Source organism: Symphalangus syndactylus, chromosome 18, assembly GCF_028878055.3.
Source record: "Symphalangus syndactylus isolate Jambi chromosome 18, NHGRI_mSymSyn1-v2.1_pri, whole genome shotgun sequence".
NCBI lineage: Eukaryota > Metazoa > Chordata > Mammalia > Primates > Hylobatidae > Symphalangus > Symphalangus syndactylus.
The window spans coordinates 73,948,864-73,975,548 of record NC_072440.2 but is presented as its reverse complement, the minus strand read 5'-3'; the positions used below and the strand labels follow the sequence as shown (position 1 = coordinate 73,975,548).

General features: G+C 45.1%; 1 protein-coding gene across 7 annotated transcripts in view; it reads left to right on the top strand.

Moving 5' to 3' along the window:
- Nucleotides 1-1,128: 1,128 nt before the first annotated feature.
- The window catches only part of LOC129468182 (BOS complex subunit NOMO1), a 61,472-nt gene continuing 35,915 nt past the window's right edge, over nucleotides 1,129-26,685 (top strand). For 4 of the 7 annotated variants that reach the window (XM_063623725.1, XM_055253386.2, XM_055253384.2 and 1 more), the window contains exons 1-10: nucleotides 1,129-3,380; nucleotides 7,464-7,553; nucleotides 10,409-10,454; nucleotides 13,709-13,809; nucleotides 15,886-15,992; nucleotides 18,209-18,281; nucleotides 21,737-21,889; nucleotides 22,774-22,911; nucleotides 23,245-23,334; nucleotides 26,504-26,609. In XM_063623725.1, the coding sequence (XP_063479795.1) occupies nucleotides 3,216-3,380; nucleotides 7,464-7,553; nucleotides 10,409-10,454; nucleotides 13,709-13,809; nucleotides 15,886-15,992; nucleotides 18,209-18,281; nucleotides 21,737-21,889; nucleotides 22,774-22,911; nucleotides 23,245-23,334; nucleotides 26,504-26,609 (1,069 nt within the window). In that variant the 5' untranslated portion in view covers nucleotides 1,129-3,215. Of the gene's footprint in view, nucleotides 3,381-4,108; nucleotides 4,160-7,463; nucleotides 7,554-10,408; nucleotides 10,455-12,000; nucleotides 12,112-13,708; nucleotides 13,810-15,885; nucleotides 15,993-18,208; nucleotides 18,282-21,736; nucleotides 21,890-22,773; nucleotides 22,912-23,244; nucleotides 23,335-26,503; nucleotides 26,610-26,685 lie in introns of those variants that run through there. The other 3 variants (XM_063623726.1, XM_063623727.1, XM_055253387.2) reach the window with 3 other exon arrangements.

Genomic DNA, 26,685 nt, shown 5'->3' with positions numbered 1-26,685 from the left:
GACAGGGAGAAGGCCAAGCATTTACCTTCCTCTCTTGAGTCTTTCTCTCTCTCTCTCTTTTTTTGAGTCAGGGTCTTGCTCTGTTACCCAGGCTGGAACGCAGTAGTGCCATCATGGCTCACTGCAGCCTTGACCTCCTGGGCTCTAGCGACCTTCCACCTCAGCCTCTCCCGAGTAGCTGGGATTACAGGCACACACCACCACGCCTGGCTAATTCTTAAATTTTTTGTGGAGGCTGGTCTCACATTGTTGCCCAAGCTGCTTTGGAACTCCTGGCCTCAAGCCGTCCTCTTGCCTAGGCCTCCCAAAGTGCTGCGATTACAGGTGTGAGCCGCCATGCCCAGCCCTCTCTTGGGTCTTAAAGCAAAGTGTCAAAGACCCAGCCACCACTTCTTAGAAATGACTCGATGTCATACTAGCATAAATGCATCGGTAAAAAGATGGAAATGTGGTAACGCAGTGATCTTGGGGAATCCTAGTTTTCTTTTCCAATTTCTTTGTTGTTGCAGTGAGCAAGTATTCATTTCAAGATAGGAATGAAATATTCAGCTCTTTTAGACAGACAAGCACAGGTGCTCAGTTTGGGAGAAGAATTAAAATCCTCTGCACTCTCCTTGCTGCCTTGCTAATTCTCAGGGTCCTGTCCTCATCTTCTACTCTTGCCTTCTGCAGGCATCCCACAGCGTGTTTTCCTCGACCTTTTTGTGTCTCTCTAAATCCAGTATTGGGCCCAGGGAGCACCCCCTCCCCTGCCCCCTTCAGCTGTCCTCCTGCCTGAGTCTTCTGGAAGCTTCGGGACAGAAAGAACCCAAGGATTTGTCATGAAGCTCAGTGTGGCAGGTCTACTGTTTCCATGTAAATCATGTCTGCTTATCTGAGCTGGTTTTGGTGGAAACTGATGGAAATTATGGGGAAGCTAAATCCCTGTCTCTCTGCAAGCCACTCCCCAATCCCACCCCCATGAATTGGCATTGTCACAGTCATGGTGCTTCATTTCTTTCTATATTTGAAGATGAATTTGAGGTAAATAGTCAGAAAGTCAAGAAGAACACAGCGGAAATCATTTGGGGTGAGTCCAGAACAAAACTTGGGGATCCCAATTCCCGCTTTTTTTTTTTTCTTTGAGATGGAGTCTCACTCTGTCGCCCAGGCTGGAGTGCAGTGGCAAGACCTCAGCTCACTGCAACCTGTGGCTCCCTGGTTCAAGTGATTCTCCTGCCTCAGCCTCCCAAGTAGCTGGGATTAGAGGCGTGTGCAACCACATCTAGCTAATTTTTGTATTTTTAGTAGCGATGGGGTTTTGCCATGTTGACCAAGCTGGTCTCAAACTCCTGACCTCAAATGATCTGCCTACCTCAGACTCCCAAGATGTTCGTATTACAGTCGTGAGCCACGGCTCCCGGCCCCAATTCCTGCTCTCTAGCTCCTGGAAAACCTGTGGCTGCATGCAGAGAGTCTTAGACAACTTCCTTTTCCTCTCTGGGCCTTGGTTTCCCATTCTGTAAGATGAGAGGTTTCCATAGGCCAACACTTTCTAATTGGTGGTTTTCAATCCTCTGGTGATTTGCATAAAAGGCATCTATTTCAAATGTGGTTATAAATAACAAACCACAATAAATAGACTAATTATTTAAATGTTTTCTCATTATCACTGAATAGTTGAGAGTCTACTGTATTTGAGTGAAAATGCAGCACAAGAAACTGAAATCAGATGCACTCATGATTATGATCCTGAGGTCAATATGTCATTCCCTTCATTCCCTCTTTGCCCCCATGAAGGTTTGACTACTGTATAGTTTGACCCTGTGCTTCTTAGTTGTTTATTCCTTAAGTTTTAGCCACAATGGCAAATTGCAGTGGGAAATCCAGTCTTACTTTGTCATTTAGAAACAAAATACAAAACCTATCAAAATAAAAGCACTAGCTTTTTTTTTTTTGAGGCAAAATGGAAGAATTCCTAATATTAGGTTAGAAAAGCATTTTTTTTTTTGGTGTATTTTTTTTTCGAGACGGAGTCTTGCTCTGTTGCCCAGGCTGGAGTGCAGTGGCAGGATCTCGGCTCACTGCAAGCTCCACGTCCCGGGTTCACGCCATTCTCCTGCCTCAGCCTCCAATGTAGCTGGGACTACAGGCGCCCGTCACCACGCCCAGCTAACTTTTTATATTTTTAGTAGAGACGGGGTTTCACTGTGTTAGCCAGGATGGTCTCGATCTCCTGACCTCATTATCTGCCCGCCTTGGCCTCCCAAAGTGCTGGGATTACAGGTGTGAGCCACCGCGCCCGGCCTCTTTGGTGTGTATTTTGATGTGACAACTGCTAGTTAAATTCAGTATACATATGAATTCACTCTTGGGACAAAATATGCTGGATTTGAACTTATTTTCAGGCAAATCATGTTTCAACTTGTGGAGCTAATTCAAAGTATACTGACTGCATGCACTTCTTGCTTAGGGGAAGAAAACTCATCAAAATTTGTTTTTAGGCATATGTTATTAGAGCTAGGATTAAAATAAATCTTACATACTTTCTTTAATATGCTAACATTAACACGTTTCGCTTAAAAAAGTATCGATCATTTATCATGGAAAAATACACCAGCTTACACAAATTTCTAAGGCGTTTTTCGTGAGTGTGTGTGTGTGTGTGTGTGTGTCTGTGTAGAGATGGGGTTTCGCCATATTGCCCAGGCTGGTGTCGAACTCCTGGGCTCAAGCGATCCACCCACATCAGCCTCCCAAAGAGCTGGGATTACAGGCGTGAGCCACATACCCGGCCCGAAAGCTTTTTGTGAGATTATATATTTTACCTGCGAAATATATGGGTCAGAAAGGTTTGAGGAAGTTGTTAGATAATTCTGCCAACAAAATCTCCCGTCCTTTCCAGCTGTGATGGTGAAGTCTAAAGTAGAATTCATCTTTGGAGCTTCTCCCTGTAGGCATGCACCTTGCGTTGCACCTGCCAGATGTTGCGCGGAGTCCTCCAGGCCTCTAGAGGGCAGAGATGGTCTCGTTTCCTTGCCGAGCATGCGCCTTAGTTCTCTCTTCTGGGGCTGTGAGCGCGGGGTCGAAGCGCGCGTGCGCGGCGGCGGCTGGCGGCGGCGGTGGGGCGGGGCCTGGGCTGTCAGCCGGCCTAGGAGGAGGAAGGAGTCTGCTGCGTGCGTGTGAGGGGCGGGACCCGGCTGCCTGCGGAGGGTCTGGCTGCGGGAGGTCGGGCCATGCTGGTGGGCCAGGGTGCGGGGCCGCCGGGGCCCACGGTGGTCGCCGCCGCGGTGGTGCTGCTGCTGAGCGGCCTGGGGCCGGCGCACGGCTCCGAGGACATCGTGGTGGGCTGCGGTGGCTTCGTCAAGTCGGACGTGGAGATCAACTACTCGCTCATCGAGGTGAGCGCCCGCCCCGCGGCCCCGGCGCCGAGTCGCGGGGCTGGTAATTCAGCCTCTCTGGGCCGCTCTGGCCTCGTCTCTGACCCCGGGCGGTGTGGAGTCCTTGGAGCCCTTACCTCTTCCGAGGCTATGCTGTCCGCGGGCTCCCTGCAGTCCCTCCCCAGTCGCGCTGGAGGGGAGATTCTTATCATGGGGTCGTCTAAGGACTGAGGGGTGCCAGATCTCAGGTTCTTCAAAACCCGGACTCCAGATCCCCGGAACACAGACCCCAGATCCTCAAAACTCCGACCCCAAATTCCCTGGAGCCCAGACCCCATTTCTTTAAAACAGACCTGAGATCTCCTCGAATCAGACCCCCTGAAACTCAGATTTCCCCAAACCCATATTCCAGAACCTACAGACCACATGTCTTATCCCCCAAGCTCCACAGTCCAGAACCCCCCGAAGTTCTAATCCACTGCTCCTCCAAACCCCGCGGCATGATTTTAAAGAGCATCAATTCCCATCCCATAGATTCTGACCTAGTAGATCAGTGTTGGAAACCTTGGGGCTGGAAAGCTATTTTTATTTCTCCCGCTCCCCTCCACCTCTGAAAATGGAGAGTTGCCAGCTGCCCTGATTGCCTTAATGAGTAGTTACTGGAATTACCCTAGAGATTTGTGCTGAAGGATTTTTTTTTTTTTTTTTCAATTAAGTTGTAAAGTCCTGTTAAATGTTTTTCAGCCCGGTGGGATTATGACCCAGAAAGGTTCCCGTAAAGAGGAAAGGGATGGATGGAGGTAGGGGCAGAATGTCATTTGTCGGGGTAGATGGGAGGGGACCAGAGCAAGGCTTGGGCCTCATTTTTGGGAGGGGATTTATGGTGGGGTAGGACAAGGAAGAGGAAAAGAGCAGGTGCCTCCGAGGTAATTTAGGAGAAAACGAAGGAAGAGGCTGGGAAATGCCAAAGAGAGGGACTGGGGAATAAGACCCCAAAGATCGTCTGAAAGCACTTTTGAGCTGTTCCAGGGCTGGCAGTGAAGGGTGAAGCACTGTGTTCTGCTGAGGATTGGGGGAGGGGTAGGGAGTCAGTTCCACACCCCACCAGCTCTGCGACCTGCCCTTGCTCTATGTCTCAGTTTTTGTACCTATAGGATGGTGTTCGGAGAGAAACAGTGGAACCCAGCAGATATATTTCTTTAACAAGCGGATCCGTGATCTTCTTCAAGGCCCCCTTGTTAGCTGCTTTTTCAGTCTGAAGAGGTCAGAGGTCAGGCATTGAATGAATCTACCCACTGGCAGCGGCAGGGCTCCTAGGATTTCCTGGGTACATGTTTCTGGGTGCCCATGCCACCTCCTAGGTTTGCGTTGGGGACAGGGCACGTTCAGGGTGATATGGTTGTAGATGGCACAGGGCATTTCAGAAGCTGCCCGGTAAGGCCTCTTGCAACTTGTAGTTTCCAGGGATTCTGGAAGGAAGGAAAAGACAAGCACCCCCTCCACCCTCACCCTCATACTAATAGTGACCTTGAGAGCAGAGAGCAGGTTTTGTGACCCCTTATGAAGTGTGTTCCTTAAGCCCAAGGGCTGCCTGTCCAGATGGTCTGGGACACTCACTCTTTCGTAATTCCGATTCTGAAATCAGACATTTCATACTGGCCATCTTGATGTAGATTACATTGCCATCCTGTGTCCTGATTGTACTTTATGAAAGATGTAGAAATAATCAAGATACTCCATGGTCATGGTCATTTCTTGATGGTGTTTTTTGTGTTCCTGTGCAACTGCCTTCATTCTTCTTCAGCTTTCTCCTATCCTGGGTGTTTTTACATCATGTTCATTGAGTCAACAACTATTTATTGAGCCCCGGCACATACTGAAGCCTTGTGCCCGGTGTGGATATAGCAGTACAGTGAAAAGAACAGACAAAACTCCATACTCTCATGAGACTGACATTTTGTTCTCTAACAGGGACCTTACTGTAAAAAAAAAAAAAAAAAAATTATACTGGTTGGTAATACTTTAACAATCAGGAGGTTTCATAGTAAAGAGTGGGTTCTTTATTTCTCTGGAAAACCAGCCGATCCTTGGGCTGCCACACTTGGCTTGGGTTGTGTAGTGATCCGAATCCCTTTGGATGAATGTCCCTTGATGTTGCCTCCCTAACCCTTCTAGGCTGGTGAATTTCCAGTCCCTGCCTTAAATGCATGCATCTGAATCTCTTTGTCACCTGTAGCAAATTCACTGAGTACCTACAGTAAGCAAGACACTGTCTCAGGCACTGGGGAATGAAGTTGTGGTCACTGCCCTCAGAGAACTTTACATACAGGCTTAACCTTATTTCACATGACTCCTTTCCCAAATGTTCAAATGTTCGTGTTATGAGTTAGTCACTTTGTACATCTTCTTAGCTGGTAAGATTCGACTGCTTCATTGCAGCTCGTGTCGTGGTTTGTTTCGTGGTCATAGAGCATTAGCATTTTGGAGGTGAGGCTTTTAGATGCATCAGACCCAACTGCTTCCTTTTACAGACATGGAAACTGAGCCTCAGAGTGGTTGAGCTGTGCAGGTACATTTAGGAAATTTTCCTTGAGCCCAGTGTGTTCCCTACATATTACACTGTGTTGCCTTTTTCTTCAGAGAGAGATATTAAATAGTAATACAAACTGCTTCTTCCATTTTATTTATTTTATTTTATTTTATTTTATTTTATTTTATTTTATTTTATTTTATTTTGAGGCAGGGTCTCACGCTGTTGCTCAGGCTGGAGTACAGTGGCACCATCATAGCTCACCAAAGCCTCTGACTCCTGGCCTCAAGCAATCCTCCTGCCCCAGCCTCCTGAGTAGCTGAGACTACAGGCACATGCCATCATGCCTAGCTAATTCTTTTTCTAGTAGGAATGAGGTCTGGCTATGTTGTCCAGGCTGGTCTTGAGCTCCTGGGCTCAAGTGATCTTCCTTCTTTGGCCTCCTAAAGCGCTGGGATTACAGGCATGAGCCACCATGCCTGGCCGCAAACTGATTTTTCTTTGAATCCATATTCTGTAGCAAGAGCTTAATATGCGTTGATGTGAATCTGTACAACCACATGACAAGGAGTGGCTCTCTGTCTACACCTGAAGAAACCGAACATGAGCTTGCCCAAGGCCACGCAACACGTGCAAGACTCAGATGGTATTTGGGCATCTTACTGGGTTAACACTTTGTGTCTGGTAATGCTCAGAATGTAAGAGTTTGAGAGAGTCCTTGAAGAGAGGACAGATATTAAGTGTCTTTTTAGTCTCTTCTGAGAATGAAAGTAATGAGAAAATTAAGTTTCTAGATGAATGTTGCTCCACGTATTTGAAATTATTCAGAGTTAGTAAGGAAGGTTTCTGGCCCTCATTCCACACCTTTAGTTGAGAAATAGAGGTGGGCCCCAGGAATTTGCATTTTATTTTACTTTATTTTATTTTTTTATTATTATTTTTGAGACGGAGTCTTACTTTGTCTCCCAGGCTGGAGTGCTGTGGCATGATCTTGGCTCACTGCAACCTCCGCCTCCGCGGTTCAATTTTCTTGCCTCAGCCTCCCAAGTAGCTGGGACTACCGGTGCCTGCCACCATGCCTGGGTAACTTTTTTTGTATTTTTAGTAGAGACAGCGTTTTACCTTGTTGGCCAGGCTAGTCTCAAATTCCTGACCTCAAGTGATTGGCCCACCTCAGCCTCCTGAAGTGCTGGGATTACAGGCCTGAGCCACCATGCCCAGCCAGGAATTTGCATGTTAATAAGCACCTTACTAATGGCAAAGTTTGCAAATGTGTTTGAGACCCAGAAACTTAACAGGAGCAACCTAGAGACAGCCACTAAAATAAACAGAAAAGCATTGAAAAACAAGGCATTGTAATAGGCTGTAGGTGGTTTCTAATCTGAAAAACATTGAGTCACATGATTTGAGGAGAGTTTGTTGATTTCCCTCTGTCCCCAGTAATGCCCCGTGTTGAAAGCTGGCATACAGTAGGTCCTCAGTGAATGCATACTGACTGAGTGCATTCAGGTGCAACATGTAGTTAATTCCCAAAGGCAATGTTATGATTTCTGTTTTCCTTCCTTCCTTTCCAGATAAAGCTGTACACCAAGCATGGGACTTTGAAATACCAGACAGACTGTGCCCCTAATAATGGTTACTTTATGATCCCTTTGTATGATAAGGTAAGAGGGGACTGCTTGTCACTTCTGATGGGAAGTCACTAGTGTGCCTCACCAGGCTGCACTAACCATGCCCTTTCCTACACTAGCAAATGCTCATCTGTTTTGTAAATTATTAGTGCAATATGGTAATCCTAGCCACATTCGGAGGGAGACGACTTACAAACTGCCTTGACGAATACAGTGGCTCTCTGTGTCTTTAGGGCCATTTGGCAATGTCTAGAGACGTTTTTGTTGTGACATCCATGGCTGTGCGCTACAGTTACCCAGTGAGTAGTGGCCAGGCGTGGAGCTAAATGTGCTACAGTGCTCCCCACGACAGCCTAGATGTCAGTAGTGCCAGGGTTGAGAAACTCTGATTTCATGGAACCCGTTACTTGCAAGCAGCTTAAAGTGTTGTTAAAACAATTGTACAAGTAATACATGAATTCACAAACTTTGTGAAAAAAAAGTTAAGGTCTTTAGAAGTATGTGAAATAAATTTATACCCTTTTCGCTCCAATTTTACCTCCCTCTGTAGTGATAACGTCTGATACTCTGATAAGGGTTTTTTTTTTTTTTCCTTCTTTTGATATGGAGTCTCACTGTCGCCCAGGCTGGAGTGCGGTGGTGGGATCTTGGCTCACTCCACCCTCCACCTCCCAGGTTCAAGCCATTTTCCTTCCTCAGCCTCCCGGGTAGCTGGGATTACAGGCACCCGCCACCACGTCCAGCTAATGTTTTGTATTTTTAGTAGTGACGGGGTTTTGCCATGTTGGCCAGGCTGGTCTCGAACTCCTGACCTCAGGTGAACCACCTGCCTCAGCCTCCCAAAGTGCTGGGATTACAGGTCTGAGCCACTGTTTCTGGCCCTCTTATAAAATTTTGATGTGCATCCTAACAGATTGCTTTCTATTTATAGTTATTCAGATATCCAGGGATACACATGCATATGCATATATGCAAATACACACAAGCACACATGCACATAGATGTGTATCCACAAACACCTCTATCTATACAATCCCATCCTCTCACATACAAACCTTTTATTTGGAAATACAGATTCATAGGAAGTTGCAAAAATAGTCAATATACGTAGTTTTGATTTTGATATATTTTTTAATACAAATGGAATCAAACAATAGGATTTATTCTGCAGTTTCATTTTCTGCCCTGTGTTAATGCTTTCAATACTAGAGGTACATTTGGTTTTTTCCTCTTGTATGCTTTCAACATTAGCATGGATAGATCTACTGCCTTTTTTTTTTTTTTTTTTTTTTTAAGACAGAGTCTCACTCTGTCGCCAGGCTGGAGTGCAGTGGCGCGATCTCGGCTCACTGCAACCTCTGCCTCCTGGGTTCCAGTGATTCTTCTGCCTCAGCCTCCCAAGTAGCTGGGATTACAGGCACCCACCACCACGCCCAGCTAATTTTTTTTGTATTTTTAATAGAGATGGGGTTTCACCATGTTGCCCAGGCTGATTTTGAACTGCTGACCTCCGGTGATCTGCCCACCTCAGTCTCCCAGAGTGCTGGGATTACAGGCATGAGCCACCATGCTCGGCCTACTGCCTTCTTTTTAATCGCTGCGTAGTGTGTCAGAGTCAAACCCAAACTAATTCATTTAACTATTTGGACATATAGACTTTCCTCAATTTTAAAATAATGGTAATTTTAAAATAACACACTAGGAAATATTCTTGAACTTAACTCTTCATCCAGAATGCATAGGAGTGATTTCTAGAGATGGACTAGCTGGGTCTGTCCTGAAATCTATTTAATTAATTTTTAAGTAGTATCAGTATCAGTGTCAAGAAACCAGGAGTCTGGATGTAGTAGCTCATGCCTGTAATCCTAGCACTTTGGGAGGTTGAGGCAGGTGGATCGCCTGAGCTCAGGAGTGCGAGACCACCCTGGGCAACATGGTGCAACCTCATCTCTACTAAAATACAAAAAAATTGGCCGGGTGTCATGTGCATGCCTGTAGTTCCAGCTACTTGGGAGGCTGAGTCAGGAGAATCGCTTGAACCTAGGAGACGGAGGTTGCAGTGAGCCGAGATTGCACCACTTCCCTCCAGCCTGGGCAACAGAGTGAGACTCCATCTCCAAAAAAATAAAAGAAAAAAGAAAGAAACCAGGGTTGATAAGTAAAATCCAGTTTTATTTATTGAATTAATGAGGTAGTGTATTGTTTAGAGACAGGATCTCCCTCTGCTGCCCATGCTGGAGTGCGGTGGCATGATTATGGTTCACTGCAGCATTGACCTCCCGGGCTCAGGTGATCCTCCTGCCTCTGCCTCCTGAGTAGCTAAGACTGTAGGCGCCTGCCACCACACCCAGCTAATTTTTTAAGAACATTTTTTGTACAGATGGGGTCTTGTTATGTTGCTTAGGCTGGTCTTGAACTCCTGGCCTCGAGTGACCCTCCCGCCTTGGCCTCCCACAATGTTGGGATTATAGGTGTGAGGTACTATGCCTGGCCAAATCTAGTTGTAAGAGGTGACTATAGTTCCTGAAGATACATGCTAACTTGTGCAACTGCAGGCATGTGAGCGCTTAATGGGAGACTCAATTAATAGAATTATAGTATGTTTAGTATTAAAAGACAGTGAGTGGCCGAACCTAGTGTCTTTAGAACTCACGAATGGGCTTCAGCACTGTCTTCTGATTGCTTAGATGAAAACTTCTGGTGTTCAGCTTCAGCTTGTAGCATCTGAAGAGAATCACAGTGCTCAGTACCATTTAGAAGAACAAGGCTTACTCTTAGAATTTCATTTCCGGTGTAAAAATTTTAGATTAAATGATAACACTAAACTAAATTAAGCCAGAGTCACAATTCTCATTTCTTGAAATTACATTTTCTTTTTTTCCTTTTAGGGGGATTTCATTCTGAAGATTGAGCCTCCCCTAGGGTGGAGTTTTGGTAAGTTAACTGAATCACTAGACATTCTTTGTAAAAGGTTAGATGATACGCCGAATATTAATTTCGGCTAGCAGAATGCATAAACTATTAAAATATTAAGGATCATTTCCAGTATGGAAGAGGGTTTGTATTCCTCCCCTCCCTGCCCCCATCACTCTGGTTTAGTTCAGATTTACCTTAATCTACCTTAAGACTTTCTGTCACCTTTGAAAAATAGACATCTTTTCTTCTACCTTTCTGTAAACTCTTCCCTTGCAGTTTCACTCATTACGCGGCCGTAGAACAGTACAGAAATCAAGAGTGGGGACTTGGTTCCTGTCCCAGGATGGCTTCTTTTTTAGCCCCCTCAGCTTTTTAATTTTTTGTGGAATTAATTGAAACATTTAAACATTGTGAGATTTGTCATAAAAATCCAGATTTATGTCCCATGAGATGAGAATACTTTCACCCTTTAGCCTTACCAGCTAAATAACCTTGGGCAAGTTACTTCCCCTGTGTCAGCCTGGCTCCTCACTGTCGAGCCAGGGTAGTTATAGTCCCTGCCCCACTGGGTACTTGGAGGATTAATAAACCAATACTGAGTGTTCAGAGTGGCTGGCACGTAATTAGCAAGTACTCAGTATTCAGAAACAGCCCTTCTGCACACATCCCAACAAAAGGTCCAAACTTTCCTCATATAACTGCCTTCAAGCATAGCTGGAGAGTTGGGGATGGGGTTGAGATCAGAAGAGAGGGTCTGTTTTGATGTAGTTTACATTTTTGAAGAGGAGAGACTCTTGATGTTTCAGTAGAGCGGGTGTGGGTGACCCCAGTCCATGGCTTGGGGAGAGGAGTACGGATCACCGTTGTTGATATCAGGCTTGCTTGTGCGTTAGACAAGGAAGAATTTAGCGCCTGCCATCACCAAGGCTAAAATGAAGCTCAGACAGCTGACAGCTAATTTGGCTCTGTGAGAGCAGCTCTTTTATCAGTTTGTAGTCAGGGTTAGGGCTGGGGGTGCCTGGCTGGTACGTTCCAGAAAGCTGGAGAGGAATGCAGCCCTGCTCATGGCCAAAGCAGAAGTCCAGATTGGTGGCTTGGAGGAGTGTTGTGTTTGCCACCCCCCACCCTACCCCCAACTGGTGCTGTTGATAAGCTTTTTAATGGAATTATACTTTCAGAAAAGTGCCTTGGATGAATTTTCACTAAGTGAAGACACCCATGTACCCACCATCCAGATGATGAGATAGCACTTCCCCAGCACCCCAGAAGTCCCCATCCTGGGTGCTCATTAGCCATCCCGCCCCACCCTCCAGGTGACCACCACCCTGACCTTCTACAAATCAGAGATCCATTTGGTCTGTTTTGAATTTTATACAAATGCAGTCATGCAGGGTACTTTTTAATATCTGGTTTCTTTCACTTAACATTATGAGCTTTATCTGTATCATTTGTAGCTTTTGTTCATTCTCTTTGCTATTCAGAATTCTGATGCATAAATATAAAATTATTTATATTTTATGAAATATTTATATTTTATCTTATTTATTTTTTTCTTTTTTTTGAGACTGAGTCTCGCTCTGTTACCCAGGCTAGAGTGCGATCTCGGCTCACTGCAACTTCTGCCCGGGTTCAAGCAATTCTTGTGCCTCAGCCTCCTGAGTAGATGGGATTACAGGTGCGCACCACCACACCCAGCTGATTTTTGTATTTTTAGTAGAGATGGGGTTTCATCATGTTGACCCAGTCTGGTCTCGAACTCCTGACCTCAAGTGATCTGCCCACTTTGGCCTCCCAAAGTGTTGAGATTACAGGCATGCGCCTGGCCTATATTTATATTTTATATTTGTATTTTATATCAGTGATCTCTTCTGTTGATGGCCATTTGGGTTGCTTCCGAATTTTGGCCACTAAGAGTAGCGCTCCTGGGAACATTCTTGTATGTATATTTTGATACACATGTGTCTGCATTTCTGCTGAGTATATCACAGGCATAAAGTTGCTGAGCCATAGAGTTGATACGTGCTCAGCTTTAGGTGTTTGCACACATCAAAAGTGGATGCACCAGTTTGTGTTCTCCCAGCAGTGTACAAGGGTTTCCATTGCTCCACATCCTAACCTACACTTGGTATAGTCAGTTTTTTTAATTTTAGCCCTTCTGGTGGGGGTGTGGTATTACCTCACGGTGGCCTTGATTTACATTCCTCTGATGGCCAATGAGGTTGCACACTTTTTCATATGTTTATGTTTATTTGCCATGGGCTAGGTATTTTTGTAAGATTCCCATTCAAGTCTTTTGCCCATTTTTTATTGGAGTCTGTGTGTGTGTGTGTGTGCACATATGCGTGCAAGCATGTGTGTAATTCATCTTACCTGAAAATCTCATCTCATGGTTTTCCAGTTTTTTCTCTACTCGTTACCTCACATTCTTCCTAACCTTTCAAAAACTCAACCTTAACCCTTACTATGATGAACTCTTCAGTTAAGAAAAAATGGAGTTAATTGTTGATATTGAAAAATCAAGAGATGGTATATAAAATTCAGATTTCCAGTTTTTCAGAGAAGTTGGAAGCTCTGGCAAAGCATGGCAATGGTTGGCAGACTTGAGTGGCGGTTATCTCCTTTCAGTTTGCCACAGTCCCCCCAAGGATGATCCACTCGCTTCCAACCCATGAGGCCCCTGTGGCCCTGGAGTTTGTGGTCCTGGTTTAACATGGCTGAGCTCATGTAACTTGGTCAGAGAACAGATCTGGAGCCAGACTTTTAGGGTTGAATTGGGGCTGTGTCACTCAGAAGCTCTGTGATCTTGGGAGCTCCTTTAACCTTTCTGTGCCTCAATTTACCCCTCTGAAAATTGCAGCTATTACTGCCTGTCTCTTAAGATAATTGTGAGGATTAAAGGCACTCAGCTCAGTGTCTGGTCAGTGATGAGCATTCAGGAAATAAAATTATTTGGTGCTCACTGAATTTTCACTGGAACTCTAAGGTATAACTTGGCTGAAAAGCTGTTGTAAAATTATTTTATACTCTGAACACGAGTTCCCTCTGGCGCAGGAAACCAGGAGGCTAGGGGGATAGGGGTGAGAGGGAGACTTTTTCCAGAATACCTTTTTGTACCTTTGGATTTGGAAACACACGAGTGTATTAAGTGTTCAAAAGTAAATCTAAAACTTAACAATAAAAATACGTTCTACTTAGACAGGTTCACTGTACCCCAAAGCTAAGCTTGCCTCTGTGTCTTGTCCCCTCATTTCCTCCCCCGCTTCGTTCCTCAGAGCCGACGACCGTGGAGCTCCATGTGGACGGAGTCAGTGACATCTGCACAAAGGGCGGGGACATCAACTTTGTCTTCACTGGGTTCTCTGTGAATGGCAAGGTTTGCCTTTGGAACTTGATTATTTTTCCTGTTCACTCTATAATGTATACTAAATCCTTTTTTAAAAAAATGCAGGATATTTTAACCTGGGGACTTTGATCCCACAGGGGACCCATGGATGCGGGGCAAGAGAGCCTGTGAACTCTGTACTTCATCCTGCATAGAACGCAGCAGGTGTATTTAGGAGTGAGATTGAGGTTGCTGGTCATCCCCTCTGCTCCCAGAGCATAGGCTGTTGGTGTTTTTATTTTTTAATTTTTTAATTTTTTATTTTGAGACAAGGTCTTGCTCTATTGCCCAGGCTGGAGTGCAGTGGTGCAATCTTTACTCACCGCAGCCTCCACCTCCCGGGTTCAAGTGATTCTCCTGCCTCACCCTCCCGCTGCCTCACCCTCCTGAGTAGCTAGGATTACAAGTGTGTGCCGTCATGCCTGGCTAATTTTTGTATTTTCAGTAGAGACGGGCTTTCACTGTGTTGGCCAGGCTGGTCTCAAACTCCTGACCTCAGGTGATCCGCCCGCCTCCACCTCCCAAAGTGCTGGGATTACAGGTGTACGCTGTGCACCCAGCCGCTGTTAGTGTTTATCCCAGGGATGGCCTTTCACAGGGATGCCGAGTTGGAAGGACACACTCCCTAAGCCTTTCGGCATCTTGCTGTCCCTGTGGGTGAACTGAAGTCAGCTTCTTCCAGACAGAGCGTGCATCTGCTTCTGCCACTCACCTGGGAGGATTCCTATCATTTAAATTCTGAGATTTTTTTGGACCACCGTGGTGGTATGAATTCAGAGTGCTAAGGGGTGTGTGCCCCAGCTCCCGCAATTCAGATTCTCATGGGAGAGTCGTTTTTCCTCCGCCCACCCTGTGCCTGAGGTTGAGATGTGCTTCCCTTCCTTCCTGTCCTTTTCTTCATGATGGGCTTCTTTCTCCTCTACCTTTGTGGGGAGGGGGAGGCCCTTCCGTCCCAGCTGTATGTCTGGGCTTCTTGTTAGAGACGGGGATCTTGGGTAGTTTTTTCTTTCTCAATGGTTTGCAGAATAATGGTGAATCCTTTTTTTTTGAGACAGAGTCTCGCTCTGTGGCCTAAGCTGGAGTGCAGTAGTGCAGTCTCTCTCACCGCAACCTCCACCTCCTGGGTTCGAGCAATTCTTCTGCCTCAGCCTCTCCAGTAGCTGGGATTACAGGCATGTGCCACCAGACCCAGCTAATTTTTATATTTTTATTTTTATGTATATTTACTTAATTTTTTTTTTAAGATGGAGTCTCCCTGTCGCCCAGGCTGGAGTGCAGTGGCGCGATCGCAGCTGACTGCAACCCCCGCCTCCTGGGTTCAAGTGATTCTCCTGCCCCAGCCTCATGAGTAGCTGGGATTACAAGCATGTGCCATGACGCCCATCTAATTTTTTTTTTTTTTTTTTTTTTTGAGACGGAGTCTCGCTCTGTTGCCCAGGCTGGAGTGCAGTGGCGCAATCTCGGCTCACTGCAAGCTCCGCCTCCCGGGTTCACGCCATTCTCCTGCCTCAGCCTCCCCGAGTAGCTGGGACTACAGGCGCCCGCCACCACGCCCGGCTAATTTTTTGTGTTTTTAGTAGAGACGGGGTTTCACTGTGGTCTCGATCTCCTGACCTCGTGATCCGCCCGCCTCGGCCTCCCAAAGTGCTGGGATTACAAGCGTGAGCCACCGTGCCCAGCCCTAATTTTTGTATTTTTAGTTGAGACAGGGTTTCACCATGTTGGCCAGTCTGGTCTCAAACTCCTGACCTCAAGTGATGTGCCCGCCTCAGCCTCCCAAAGTGCTGGGATTACAGGTGTGAGCCACCACACCCACCCAGACCAATAATGGTGAATCTCTAACTGATGATGTCTTAGATTCATTGAAATAGAGTCTTATTTTACTGTTACTGTTCCCTCTCCTGCCTCATCCCTAGGAAACACATCCATGATTTATATCATCTTTTCAATGAGATTCTTGACCCAAAGAAGGTTCCTGGCTCCACCTGGGGGTTGTAAGCAGGACTGCCAGTGCTTTGAGAGGAGGGTGCTTTGCTGGGTGGGCCCTAACCTTCTTCTCCATGGCAGGTCCTCAGCAAAGGGCAGCCCCTGGGTCCTGCGGGAGTTCAAGTGTCTCTGAGAAACACTGGGACCGAAGCAAAGATCCAGTCCACAGTTACACAGCCCGGCGGAAAGTGAGTAGCGTCCTGTCTCCCAGTGTTGCCTTAGAGCCAGGCTGTGACAGGGGTCATGGAGCTGAGTTTGGGAGTTTGGATTCAGGGAGTCCTGGGTTCAGATCCTGATTCAGCCTCTTAACTTTGGGTGAGTTCATGCCCCTCAGAGTGCTGAGTTCCCCACATGTGAAATGGAATCCATTTGACCCGTGTTGCCTAGCATTGATGGGGTGATTAAATATGAGTTTATACTGGCCAGGCACATTGGCTTGCGCCTATAATCCCAGCACTTTGGGAGGCCAGGATGGGAGGATCACTTGAGTTCAGGAGTTCTAGACCAGCCTGGACAACATGGGGAGACTCGATCTCCACAAATAATTTAAAAAATTATATCAAGCAGAGTCCCATGGGGGAAAAAAATTAGCTGGGTGTGGTGGCATGCTCCTGTGGTCCCAGCTACTCAGGAGGCTATGGCAGGAGGATTCCTTTAGCCTGGAAGGTTGAGGCTGCAGTGAGTCGTGATCATGTGCCACTGTGCTCCAGCCTCAGCAACAGAGCAAGACCCTGTCTCAAACAAACAAAAAAAGAGTTAATACCCATAAAGCACCTGCTTCAAGGCCTGGGGCTTAGTGGGTCTTCATTTAGCAGCTCAGCCTGGCTCTGGAGTCTGCCAGCCTGGGCTTGAATCCCAGCTCCCCCATTTGCTGGCTGGTTGACCTAGGGCAAGTTCCTTAACCCCTCTGTGCCTCAGTTTCCTCTTTTGTAAATTAAGATAATTGTGAAACCTATCTTCTAAGGTTACTGGAAAGATGAAATTAATATTATTACTTCAAGCTGCCTGGCATATTAGCTCAAATAGATTAGCTCAGTTATGATTAGAAAAAAATCATTATCATTATTATATCAAAACTGTTTTGTAGTTGGAACTGATGCCTAGCTGACCTTACTGAGTCAGATTTAAAGCATTTATTTAATGGATGTATATAGTTGAGTTGTAAATGTTAACAGATATGCCAAGATTAACACCAGAATAGTTCAAACTGATAATTCTGAAAGCGTTCAAATCATTACTAACTCTGTTAATATACAAACTGGCTAAATTGCAAAATAGAAGTTTATAATGAGTCTGTCAGTAAGTTATTCAATTTTAAAGTTATTATTGTTGAAACTAGTTTTCATTTTTGAAATAACATTTACTTCTTCTTTACTGGTGCCTCTCCAGCCCTGGTGTGTAGCAGGAATATGGAGCTGTAATTTTTTTCTGGGCTAGTAGTTTGGTGTTGACCTTACTAGAAAAAAGCAGTGTCTTGAGCCTTCTGAATACCTTTCATCTGCACTAACTGCAACAATGAAACATGTAGCACTGGGCTATTATGAAAGTGAAACAGAAGCTCAATCTTATCGATACTTTGTAGTAATGTGATTTCCAAGCCCTATCCAGTTATTACAGGCAAGATTTGATATAATAAAATACCACAGAAGAAGAAATCAAATGCGTTTTCTAGTTCATTTCACTGGACTTAGTCTTCTAATTTGTCAGTTGCCTTACAAATTTGAAGGGATAAACATGTTAGTATACTGGCAGCAGCATTTCCAGCTTTAGCTCGGCTCACTCTGGTGTTAGTCTGTCTATGGCTAGTAATTTTCATGAGCTGCTGGTTTCTTATCTCAGTTTCTTTGTGCAAAAACCCAGAATGGCTTATCTGTGTTTCTCTAAAGGCTTTTTTTCTGGGATTCAATGCTTGTCATAGTTTACCCCGCCCTGTGTCGTTGGCATCATCTTGGGTCAGCGTCTCCCTCAGCCTGTGCATCTGTTCTGTTCTTTTCACCCCACTTCTCCCTTCCCACGTGTTCCCTTGGACACTCTGTCCCCTTCTCCTTGTCAGTTCACTCCTGTCACCTCTGTCAAACCCAGTCGAATGTTCTGTGACTGATCCCTGCTGTGCTACAAGGAATGGTTTTATGCCAGAAATTCTTGAGATTAAGGGAGACATAAGCACTCCTCCTTCCTATCAGCACATGGAGCACCCCTCTTGGCATACAGTAAGTGCTCAATAAGCGCTCTTTTATGCAGATTTGTACAGTGAAGGATTGAATTTCATTCGTGCTCATTTAACAAGCTAATGAAAGTTTGCGATAATTCCAACATTGCTTTCTTGTGCTGGCAACGTTAGTCATACAATTAGGAATACTTGGGTTGTTTGGAGAAAGTTAAACGGTTATTTTTCATTTCTTAGGTTTGCATTTTTTAAAGTTCTGCCTGGAGATTATGAAATCCTCGCAACTCATCCGACCTGGGCATTGAAAGAGGTGAGTGTGACAGCTACGTCTATAGCCATGCCAGTAATATGCTTGTCTTGGGACAAATGTAGGGCTTTTCAATTTAGGATATGAAGAGAATTTGTGGTTTCTCCAGGACTAGATGAAGACGCAATGGTGCTGTTGTTTAGTTTGGTGGTTATTTATAAGGTGTAACTCCTCACTGTAGCAGATGTTGCTTGTGTTAGTTTCAGTTTTAGGTGACAGTGTTGTCTTCCTGCTGTGAAATAGATCTGTTTTTTTAACTACAGCTATTTTAAACTAAATCAACAACAGAAGGCCCTGATGAGATTTATTTGTTGTTCTTTTTTCAGCCTGAAACAGAAATCTGTAAATATACTAAACATTCTAGAAACTGTGGTACGTGTGTGTGCCCAAGGAGAATGTATAAGAATGTTTATTGCAGCTTTGTTTGTAATAGCAAAATATTGTAAACAACCTAAATGCCTTTCAAGAGAAGAATGGATTGGGGTTCCATCATGCAATAGGCTGCTGTATGTCAGCAGTAATGAATGAACCAGAGCTACTTATATCAATGTGACTACATTTAAAAACAGAGTTGAAGGATATGTGATTTTAAATACTTGTGATAACATCATTTATGGATACAGTCTTTTATTTATTTATTTTTTTAAGACGGAGTCTCACTCTGTTGCCAAGACTGGAGTGCAGTGGTGTGATCTTGGCTCATTGCAACCTCGGCCTCCTGTGTCCAAGCGAGTCTCCTGCTTCAGTCTCCTGAGCAGCTGAATTACAGGGATGCGCCACCACGCCCAGCTAATTTTTGTATTTTTAGTATATATGGGATTTTGCCATGTTGGCCAGGCTGGTCTCGAACTCCTGGCCTCAAATGATCCATCAGCCTCGGGCTCTCAAAGTGGTGGAATTACAGGTGTAAACGAGTGCACTCAGCCAGATAGTCTTTTTTTTTTTTTTTGCAACAGGGTCTTGCTCTGTTTCCAAGGCTAGAGTACATTCATGGCTCATTGTAGCCTCTGGTTCCTGGCCTTAAGTGATCCTTCTGCCTTGGCCTCCCGAGGATCTGGAACTGCAGGCATGTGCCACTGCACCTAGTTAAGGATACAGTCTTTTTTTTTTTTTTGAGATGAAGTCTTGCCCTTGTTGCCCAGGCTGGAGTGCAATGGCACGATCTTGGCTCATTGCAACCTCCACCTCTTGGGTTCAAGCGATTCTCCTGCCTCAGCCTCCTGAGTATCTGGGGTTACAGGCGCCTGCCACCATGCCCAGTTAATTTTTGTATTTTTAGTAGAGACAGGAAGGTTACACTCTTATGTAGAAAAATTATGAAGACATACATGGGAATAGCAGACACTGTTCAAAATGATACTGACTTCTAGAGAAAGAGGGAGGAGGGGGCCTTGGGGGTACGCCAGCATCTTGAATTGTGTTTTTTAAAATTTCTTCAGCTGGTTACAAGGTATGTAAGTGTTCTTTAGCATATCTTTTTTTGTTTGACTGAAATAGTTTATAGTCAAAGATCAAAAAAGGAACTCCACCTAGTAGGTGAGGTTCTGTAATAGCCGTGAAAGACCAAATTAAAATAAGACTTAAGGGACATCTTGACATGTTAGCTTCTGTGTTAGTACTGAAGCTGTATCTCATTTTTGCTAAAGAAGCTTTGGAATCAGTATCTCAGCTTCTACTCTATAGGTTTTGTTACTTTTTTTACTCTGTAGGTTTTATGCATTTATAATTGATGATAGTTTCACACCTAGATGTCTCTTCTTACTGTTTATGACTTTTGGTTTTGGGGGTTTTTCTCTTCTGCAGCAACATTTAAAAATATTTTATTTGAGCCTGGGCACAGTTGCTCGTGCCTATAATTCCAGCAGTTTGGGAGGCTGAGGTGGACGGATCACTTGAGGTCAGGAGTTGGAGACCAGCCTGGCCAACATGGTGAAACCGCATCTCTACTAAAAATACAAAAAAATTAGCTGGGAATGGTGGCATGCACCTGTAATCCCAGCTACTCGGGAGGCTGAGGCAGGAGAATCGCTTGAACCTGGGAGGTGGAGGTAGCAGTGAGCCAAGATTGCACCACTGCACTTCAGCTTGGGTGACAGAGTGAGACTCCGTCTCAAAAAAAAAAAAAAAATTTATTCGAAATGAAAGAGCTTACATGTTTATAAATAGAAGAGATTTTAAGGTTTACATTATATGTCAATTGTCTCCATAGAAGAATCTGAGTTTATTATGAGATTGGGATTTTCAAGTAAAGCATGTTGTTAGAAGTCAGGATAATGTTTATTCTCCTGGGGGGTTAGTGACCAGAAGCAAGTGTGAGGGGCACTTCTGGCTTACTGGTGCTATTCTGTTGGGTAACCAGTACCCAATTTGTGGCAAGCCCTGTGCTGTATGCTTAGAATATGTATACTTTTCTCTGTGTTTATTGTACCTTAAGAAAAATGTTTAAAAATATACACATATTATGAAAAGAACAACATAAGACAAATTAAACAGTTTAATTGAGCATAGAATAATTTGTCATTTGGGCAGCCCCCTGAGCCAGAATAGGTTTACAGCGACTGTGGCACTGTTGTGTGATTGAAAAGGGTTTATGGACAGAAAAAGAAAGTGACGGGCAGAAAGCGAAAGTGAGGTACAGAAACAGTTGGATCGGTTACAGCTGGACATTTGTCTTATTTGCACATGGTTTGAACAGTTGGCCGCCTGTGAGTAGTTGAAGGATGGCTGCTTGAATTGGCTGAGACTTGGCAATATGTACAGAGAAACCTTTAGGCCAAACTTAAAATATGTAAGGAGGCAGCTTTAGGCTAATCTTCAGTTAACAGTATATATCATTAAAAATAGAAAAAAAGCAAAATATGCTCATTAAAAAAATTGGAACATATACAGGAGTATAAAGCAGTGGAAACAAAATTTTGGAAGTTGGAAAAGTATACAAGTAAAATAGCACCGTATAGACAAAATCACTATTATTTACATTTTGCCACATTTCCTTTCACTTCATTTTGGGCATTAAAAAATAATGATCAGCCAGGCGTGGTGGCTCATGCCTGTAATCCCAGCACTTTGGGAGGCTGAGGCGGGTGGATCACCTGAGGTCAGGAGTTTGAGACCAGCCTAGCCAACATGGTGAAACCCCATCTCTACTAAAAATACAAAAATTAGCTGGGCGTGGTGGCAAGCGCTTGTAATCCCCGCTACTTGGGAGGCTGAGGCAGGAGAATCTCTTGAACCCAGGAGGCAGAGGTTGGAGTGAGCCGAGGTTGTGCCATTGCACTCAAGCCTGTTTGACACAGTGAGGCTCTGTCTCAAAAAAAGAAAAAAAAGTGATCATACTGAATAAGCAATTTTATAGATTACGTTTCCCAGTTAATATCTTAGCTTCAGCCTGTCCTCATGTTGTTAGACACTTTGCAAGTATTTATTTTTTCGCAAGTTAAAATCTTTTTCTGTTACAGGCAAGCACGACAGTGCGTGTAACCAACTCCAATGCCAATGCGGCCAGTCCCCTCATAGTTGCTGGCTACAATGTGTCTGGCTCTGTCCGAAGTGATGGGGAGCCCATGAAAGGGGTGAAGTTTCTTCTCTTTTCTTCTTTAGTAACTAAAGAGGTAAGCAAAGAAAAGAACAAAAGAGATGGTGTGAAGGGTAGGAGGGTGGGGGATTATAGACCAGAACGTACTGTTTTAAAAAATGCAGGTCTGGTTTGATTTATCATTTTAACGCTTAAGAATATCGTGTGTCTCAGGCCGGGTGTGGTGGCTTATGCCTGTAATCCCAGCACTTTTGGAGGCCAAGGTGGGCGGATCACTTGAGGTCAGGAGTTTTAGACCAGCCTGGCCAACGTTATGAAACCCCGTCTCTACTAAAAATACAAAAAAATTAGCCGGGCATATTGGCACGTGCCTGTAGTCCCAGCTGCATGAGAAACTGAGACAGTAGAATCGCTTGAACCCAGGAGGTGGAGGTTGCAGTGAACTGAGATCACGCCACTGCACTCCAGCCTGGGTGACAGTGAGACTGTCTCAAAAAAAAAAAAAAAAAATCAAGAGTATCATGTGTCTCTATTGACTCACAAGACATTGCACATCTACACTGGGAGGCAGTGGTATGTGATGGAAAGTACACAGGCTTTGAAATCAGACCTGGGGTTAAACAAATCTCAGGTTTAAACAAATGCCTCTTCCTAGCTGTGCGACCCCGGGCCTGTCACATTACCTTCCTGAGCCTCCGTTTCCTTATTTGGAGAATGGTGGCCTATCATAAGGAAGGACAGTCATGTCATTTTTCCCGAGAAGACTATGCCAGTTTTTAACTTTACAACTTGAATGTGAAGATTTTTGTTCCTTTTATCTGTATTAATGTGTCTTGGATTTCAGAAATATACATATTGACATGAAACTTACAAAAATTTTCCTATGATATGGCTAATTGATGGTATTCAGAACATGTAAATGGAAAAGGAAGTCTTGTCTTTTTTCCCCTCCTGGCATAGGATGTCCTGGGCTGCAATGTCTCACCAGTGCCTGGGTTCCAGCCCCAAGACGAGAGTCTGGTGTATTTGTGCTACACGGTCTCCAGAGAAGATGGCTCATTCTCCTTCTATTCATTGCCAAGTGGGGGCTACACTGTGGTGAGTGAAGCAGATTTCCCTTCTGTTTATGTCTGGGACTCTCATGACACAGTAAAAGCCAATGCTGTTTGGGTGTTAAAGGAAAAGATGGTTGGCCTGCACTTCTCTGAACACGCTGTTAAGCAGTAACTTACTTAAGATGAGACACTCACCCCTTAGTAATAGCTATAAGAAGGGCAAGGCTTTCTCTTTTCAAATCTGCAACAGTTATGATGAATGTTTCTCTTGATCTGTCTTGAATCCCTTGTCATTTGTGGGCTGCTAGATCGATTATTAATATTGCTGATTGATCATGTTAGTGGTTCTTAGTGATTAACAGACTCTTCCTTCCAGATTCCGTTCTATCGAGGGGAGAGGATTACCTTTGATGTGGCACCTTCCAGACTTAACTTCACAGTGGAGCATGACAGCCTGAAAATCGAGGTAAGGCTTTCCTGTGTTCTGGAGGGACAAGTGTTTGAGTTCCCATTCCTAGGCACAGGTGTTGCAAACATGTTTAAAAAAAAAATCAATTATTGTATCTGGAAGAGCTGTTGGAAAAAGTGCAATCTGGTATTGTATTCTTACACATGATGTCCTTATTGTAGAGAGGTGGATTCCTAGTTAAATCTACTCATTCAGTGAAATATATTTATTGAGTGCCAGTGACATACATTTCAGGCACCATTCCAGGACTGGGGATACAGCAGTGACCAAAAGAGGCAAAAATTCTTGTCCCTGTGGACCTCTTTTTTTTTTTTTTTTTTTTAAGATAGGGTCTCACTGTGTGGCTCAGGCTGGAGTGCAGTGGTATGATCTCATTTCATTGCAACCATTGCCTCCAGGGCTGAAGTGATCCTCCCACCTCAGCCTCTTGAGTAGCTGGGACCACAGGCACATGCCACCATGCCCAGCTAATTTTTGTATTTTTCGTAGAGATGGGGTTTCGCCATGTTGCCCAGGCTGTTCTCTAACTCCTGGGTTCAAGTGATCTGCCTGCCTCGGCTTCCCAAAGTGTTGGGAGTACAGGTGTGAGCCACCGCACCTGTCTAGACCTCATGTTCTAATGACAGGAAGGGTCAATACATGTACAGATGCATAAGTTAGAAAGTACAGTAGAAGGTGATAAGTGTTCTCTAGAAAAATAAAGGAAGAAAGGAGATCGTACAGTATCAGGGTGGAGACAGGGGTTGCAGTTGTACATAGGGTGTTTTTGGGAAGTCCTCCCTGTGAAGGTGACATTTGAGCAACAACCCGAAGGCAAAGAATGAGAGAACCATACTTCACTCCTGCAGGAAGAGTGTGTAAGACTGAGGGAACGGCACGTGCAAAAGTCCTGAGGTAGGAGTGTGCTGAAGGGTTTGGGGCACCCCAAGGAGGCCGGGGTGGCTGGAGTGGAGGGAATGAGCAAGGAAGGAGGAGGCAGAAAGAGGTTCAGGGAGGTGACGGGGCAGATTGTGCAGGGCCTGGTGGGCCAGTTTGCCTATAACTCTGGGTGAGAATTGGTGCCCCCGGAAGGTTCCTAACAGAGGAGCAGCGTGATCCTTCTGGCAGCTGTGTTGAGGAGAGTTTGCAGGCTGTCAGGGTGGAAGTGGGAGACCAGTTGGGATGCCATGGCTGTAAACCAGGTGAGAACTGGCAGAGCTTGGATGGCGGTGGTAGGAATGGGCAGTGTGATACGTGGCTTGATAAACTGCCTAGACCCTCACATAGATCGTAAATGTAGTTTTCATCTCACTTATGTCTCCTTTAATTACAGAAGTAGAAAATGGTTACTGTAGAAAATTGGCTAGCTAGAACAAATCCCAAAAGAAAATAACAGCCTCTCCTAAGTGGACCACCCAATGTTAGAGTTATTGAAGCAATTATACTTTAATCATTTTCTTTTAATACTACATTTGAAAGTACTGTGTTAAATTCGCCTAAACTGGCAGAAGTGGGCTTTTAGGTCATATGCACAGTGGGGTGCAGACTCTGCATTTTAAGATTCAGTGGAGTGTTTGACCATTCTGCTGTACACTGGAGGGGAAAGAGGAGGGTAAGAAGATGAAGCCTTTACTTTGCTTCTTGTAGCTTGCAGAGAAGGATGGGGGCAGGTGAGCAGAGACAGCTATTCCCAGATTACAGCCAAATACATATTTTGAAAATGATGAATGGAATTTCAGGGAATGGGGTCGTATAAGTTCCCTGAGGTCAGGAACCGTGAGTGTCTTATTCTTTACTGTTTTCCTAACGTGATTTAGTGCCTGGCACATAGTAGGTGCCCAGCAAAAATATTTGTTGAGTACATATGTGAATTAATAAGTAGGTAATGCATGGAATGAAACGTGTCCCTTTGGAAAGATCAAGAAGGACTACCTGTCATTTGAGACCATCACTAAGAAACCATTTGCTGAAAAAAAAAATAAGAGAGGCTGCCTGCATAAAAAGGAAGTCATTTAATTAATTAAAGCTTCATCTCAAATGCTGTCACCCACGTGCGTGCACACAGTCATTCATTCAGGAGTCAGTTATTGAGTGCCTGCTGTGTACCGGGTGACTAACCCAGAAAAGGTCCCTGTCTTCATGAGGTAACATGCTAGTGGGAGGGAGACAACTAAGAAATCGAGCAAGGACATTTCAGATACTGGTAAGTTTGATGAAGATATTAAAATAGGTTAGCAGTGGTGACTTGGGGATACACAGATCAGGGCTGGAACTCAGTAACTGAGGAGAAAGCACAGGTGTGCTGCTCACAGGCGAGTGGGGCAGAGACACATGGAGCATGGGACCACGTGTGAGTCTGTGATGGGGGGTGGAGGAGGGTGGTCTAGGTGGATTTCTTTTTTTTTTTTTTGAGACAGAGTCTTGCTGTGTCGCACAGGCTGGCACGATCTGGGCTCACTGCAACCTCCGCATCCCGAGTTCAAGCGATTCTCCTGCCTCAGCCTCCCGAGTAGCTGGGATTACAGGCGCCTGCCACCACACCTGGCTAATTTTTGTATTTTTAGTGGAGACAGGGCTTCACCATGTTGGCCAGGCTGGTCTTGAATTCCTGACCTCAAGTGATCCGCCTGCCTCGGCCTCCCAAAGTGCTGGGATTACAGGCGTGAACCACTGTGCCCGGCCTAGGTGGATTTCATAAGGACCTGTGTTCAGGCCATGGTGGAAAGACAGGAGGGGGCACGTGAGACCTTGCAGAGGTGGAATCCACAGGACTGATCTATGTTGGAGGAGCAGGGAGGGGGCGTCCAAAGTGATGCCGGGGTGTGCATGGGAGACCGGAAGAAGATGTGGTTCACCAAAATGGGGGCATCTGGAGGGGAGGAGATGGCACAGGGGTAAGGGTGGGGGGCTTTTAGAAGCTTGAGTCAGAGACCTTTCAACTAGGAAGTAAGTCTCTAGACCTTTTCTGTTCTGTTGTTTGACACTCAGTAGTGTGTTGGGAACACAACAGAGAAGACAGATGTGGGTAAGGTGAGAGAGAGCCCGGCTGGCACACAGGACCGGGGCACTGAGTGTTGCGAGGTGGGTGGCAGGAGCAGAGATAGTAGGTGACGGCTGGTGCAGCAGAAGGAGGCTTTGTGACTCTGGCACAGGAGCACCTTTGAGCATCTTCTTCTTTTTTTTCTAGCCCGTGTTCCACGTCATGGGATTCTCTGTCACTGGGAGGGTCTTGAACGGACCCGAAGGAGATGGTGTTCCAGAAGCAGTAGTCACCCTGAATAACCAAATCAAAGGTGGGCTGACACAGGAGCCCCGGGCTGATGGCCAGTGCTCTTTTTGGATCACAGAGAGAAATGGAGAGGAACTGAT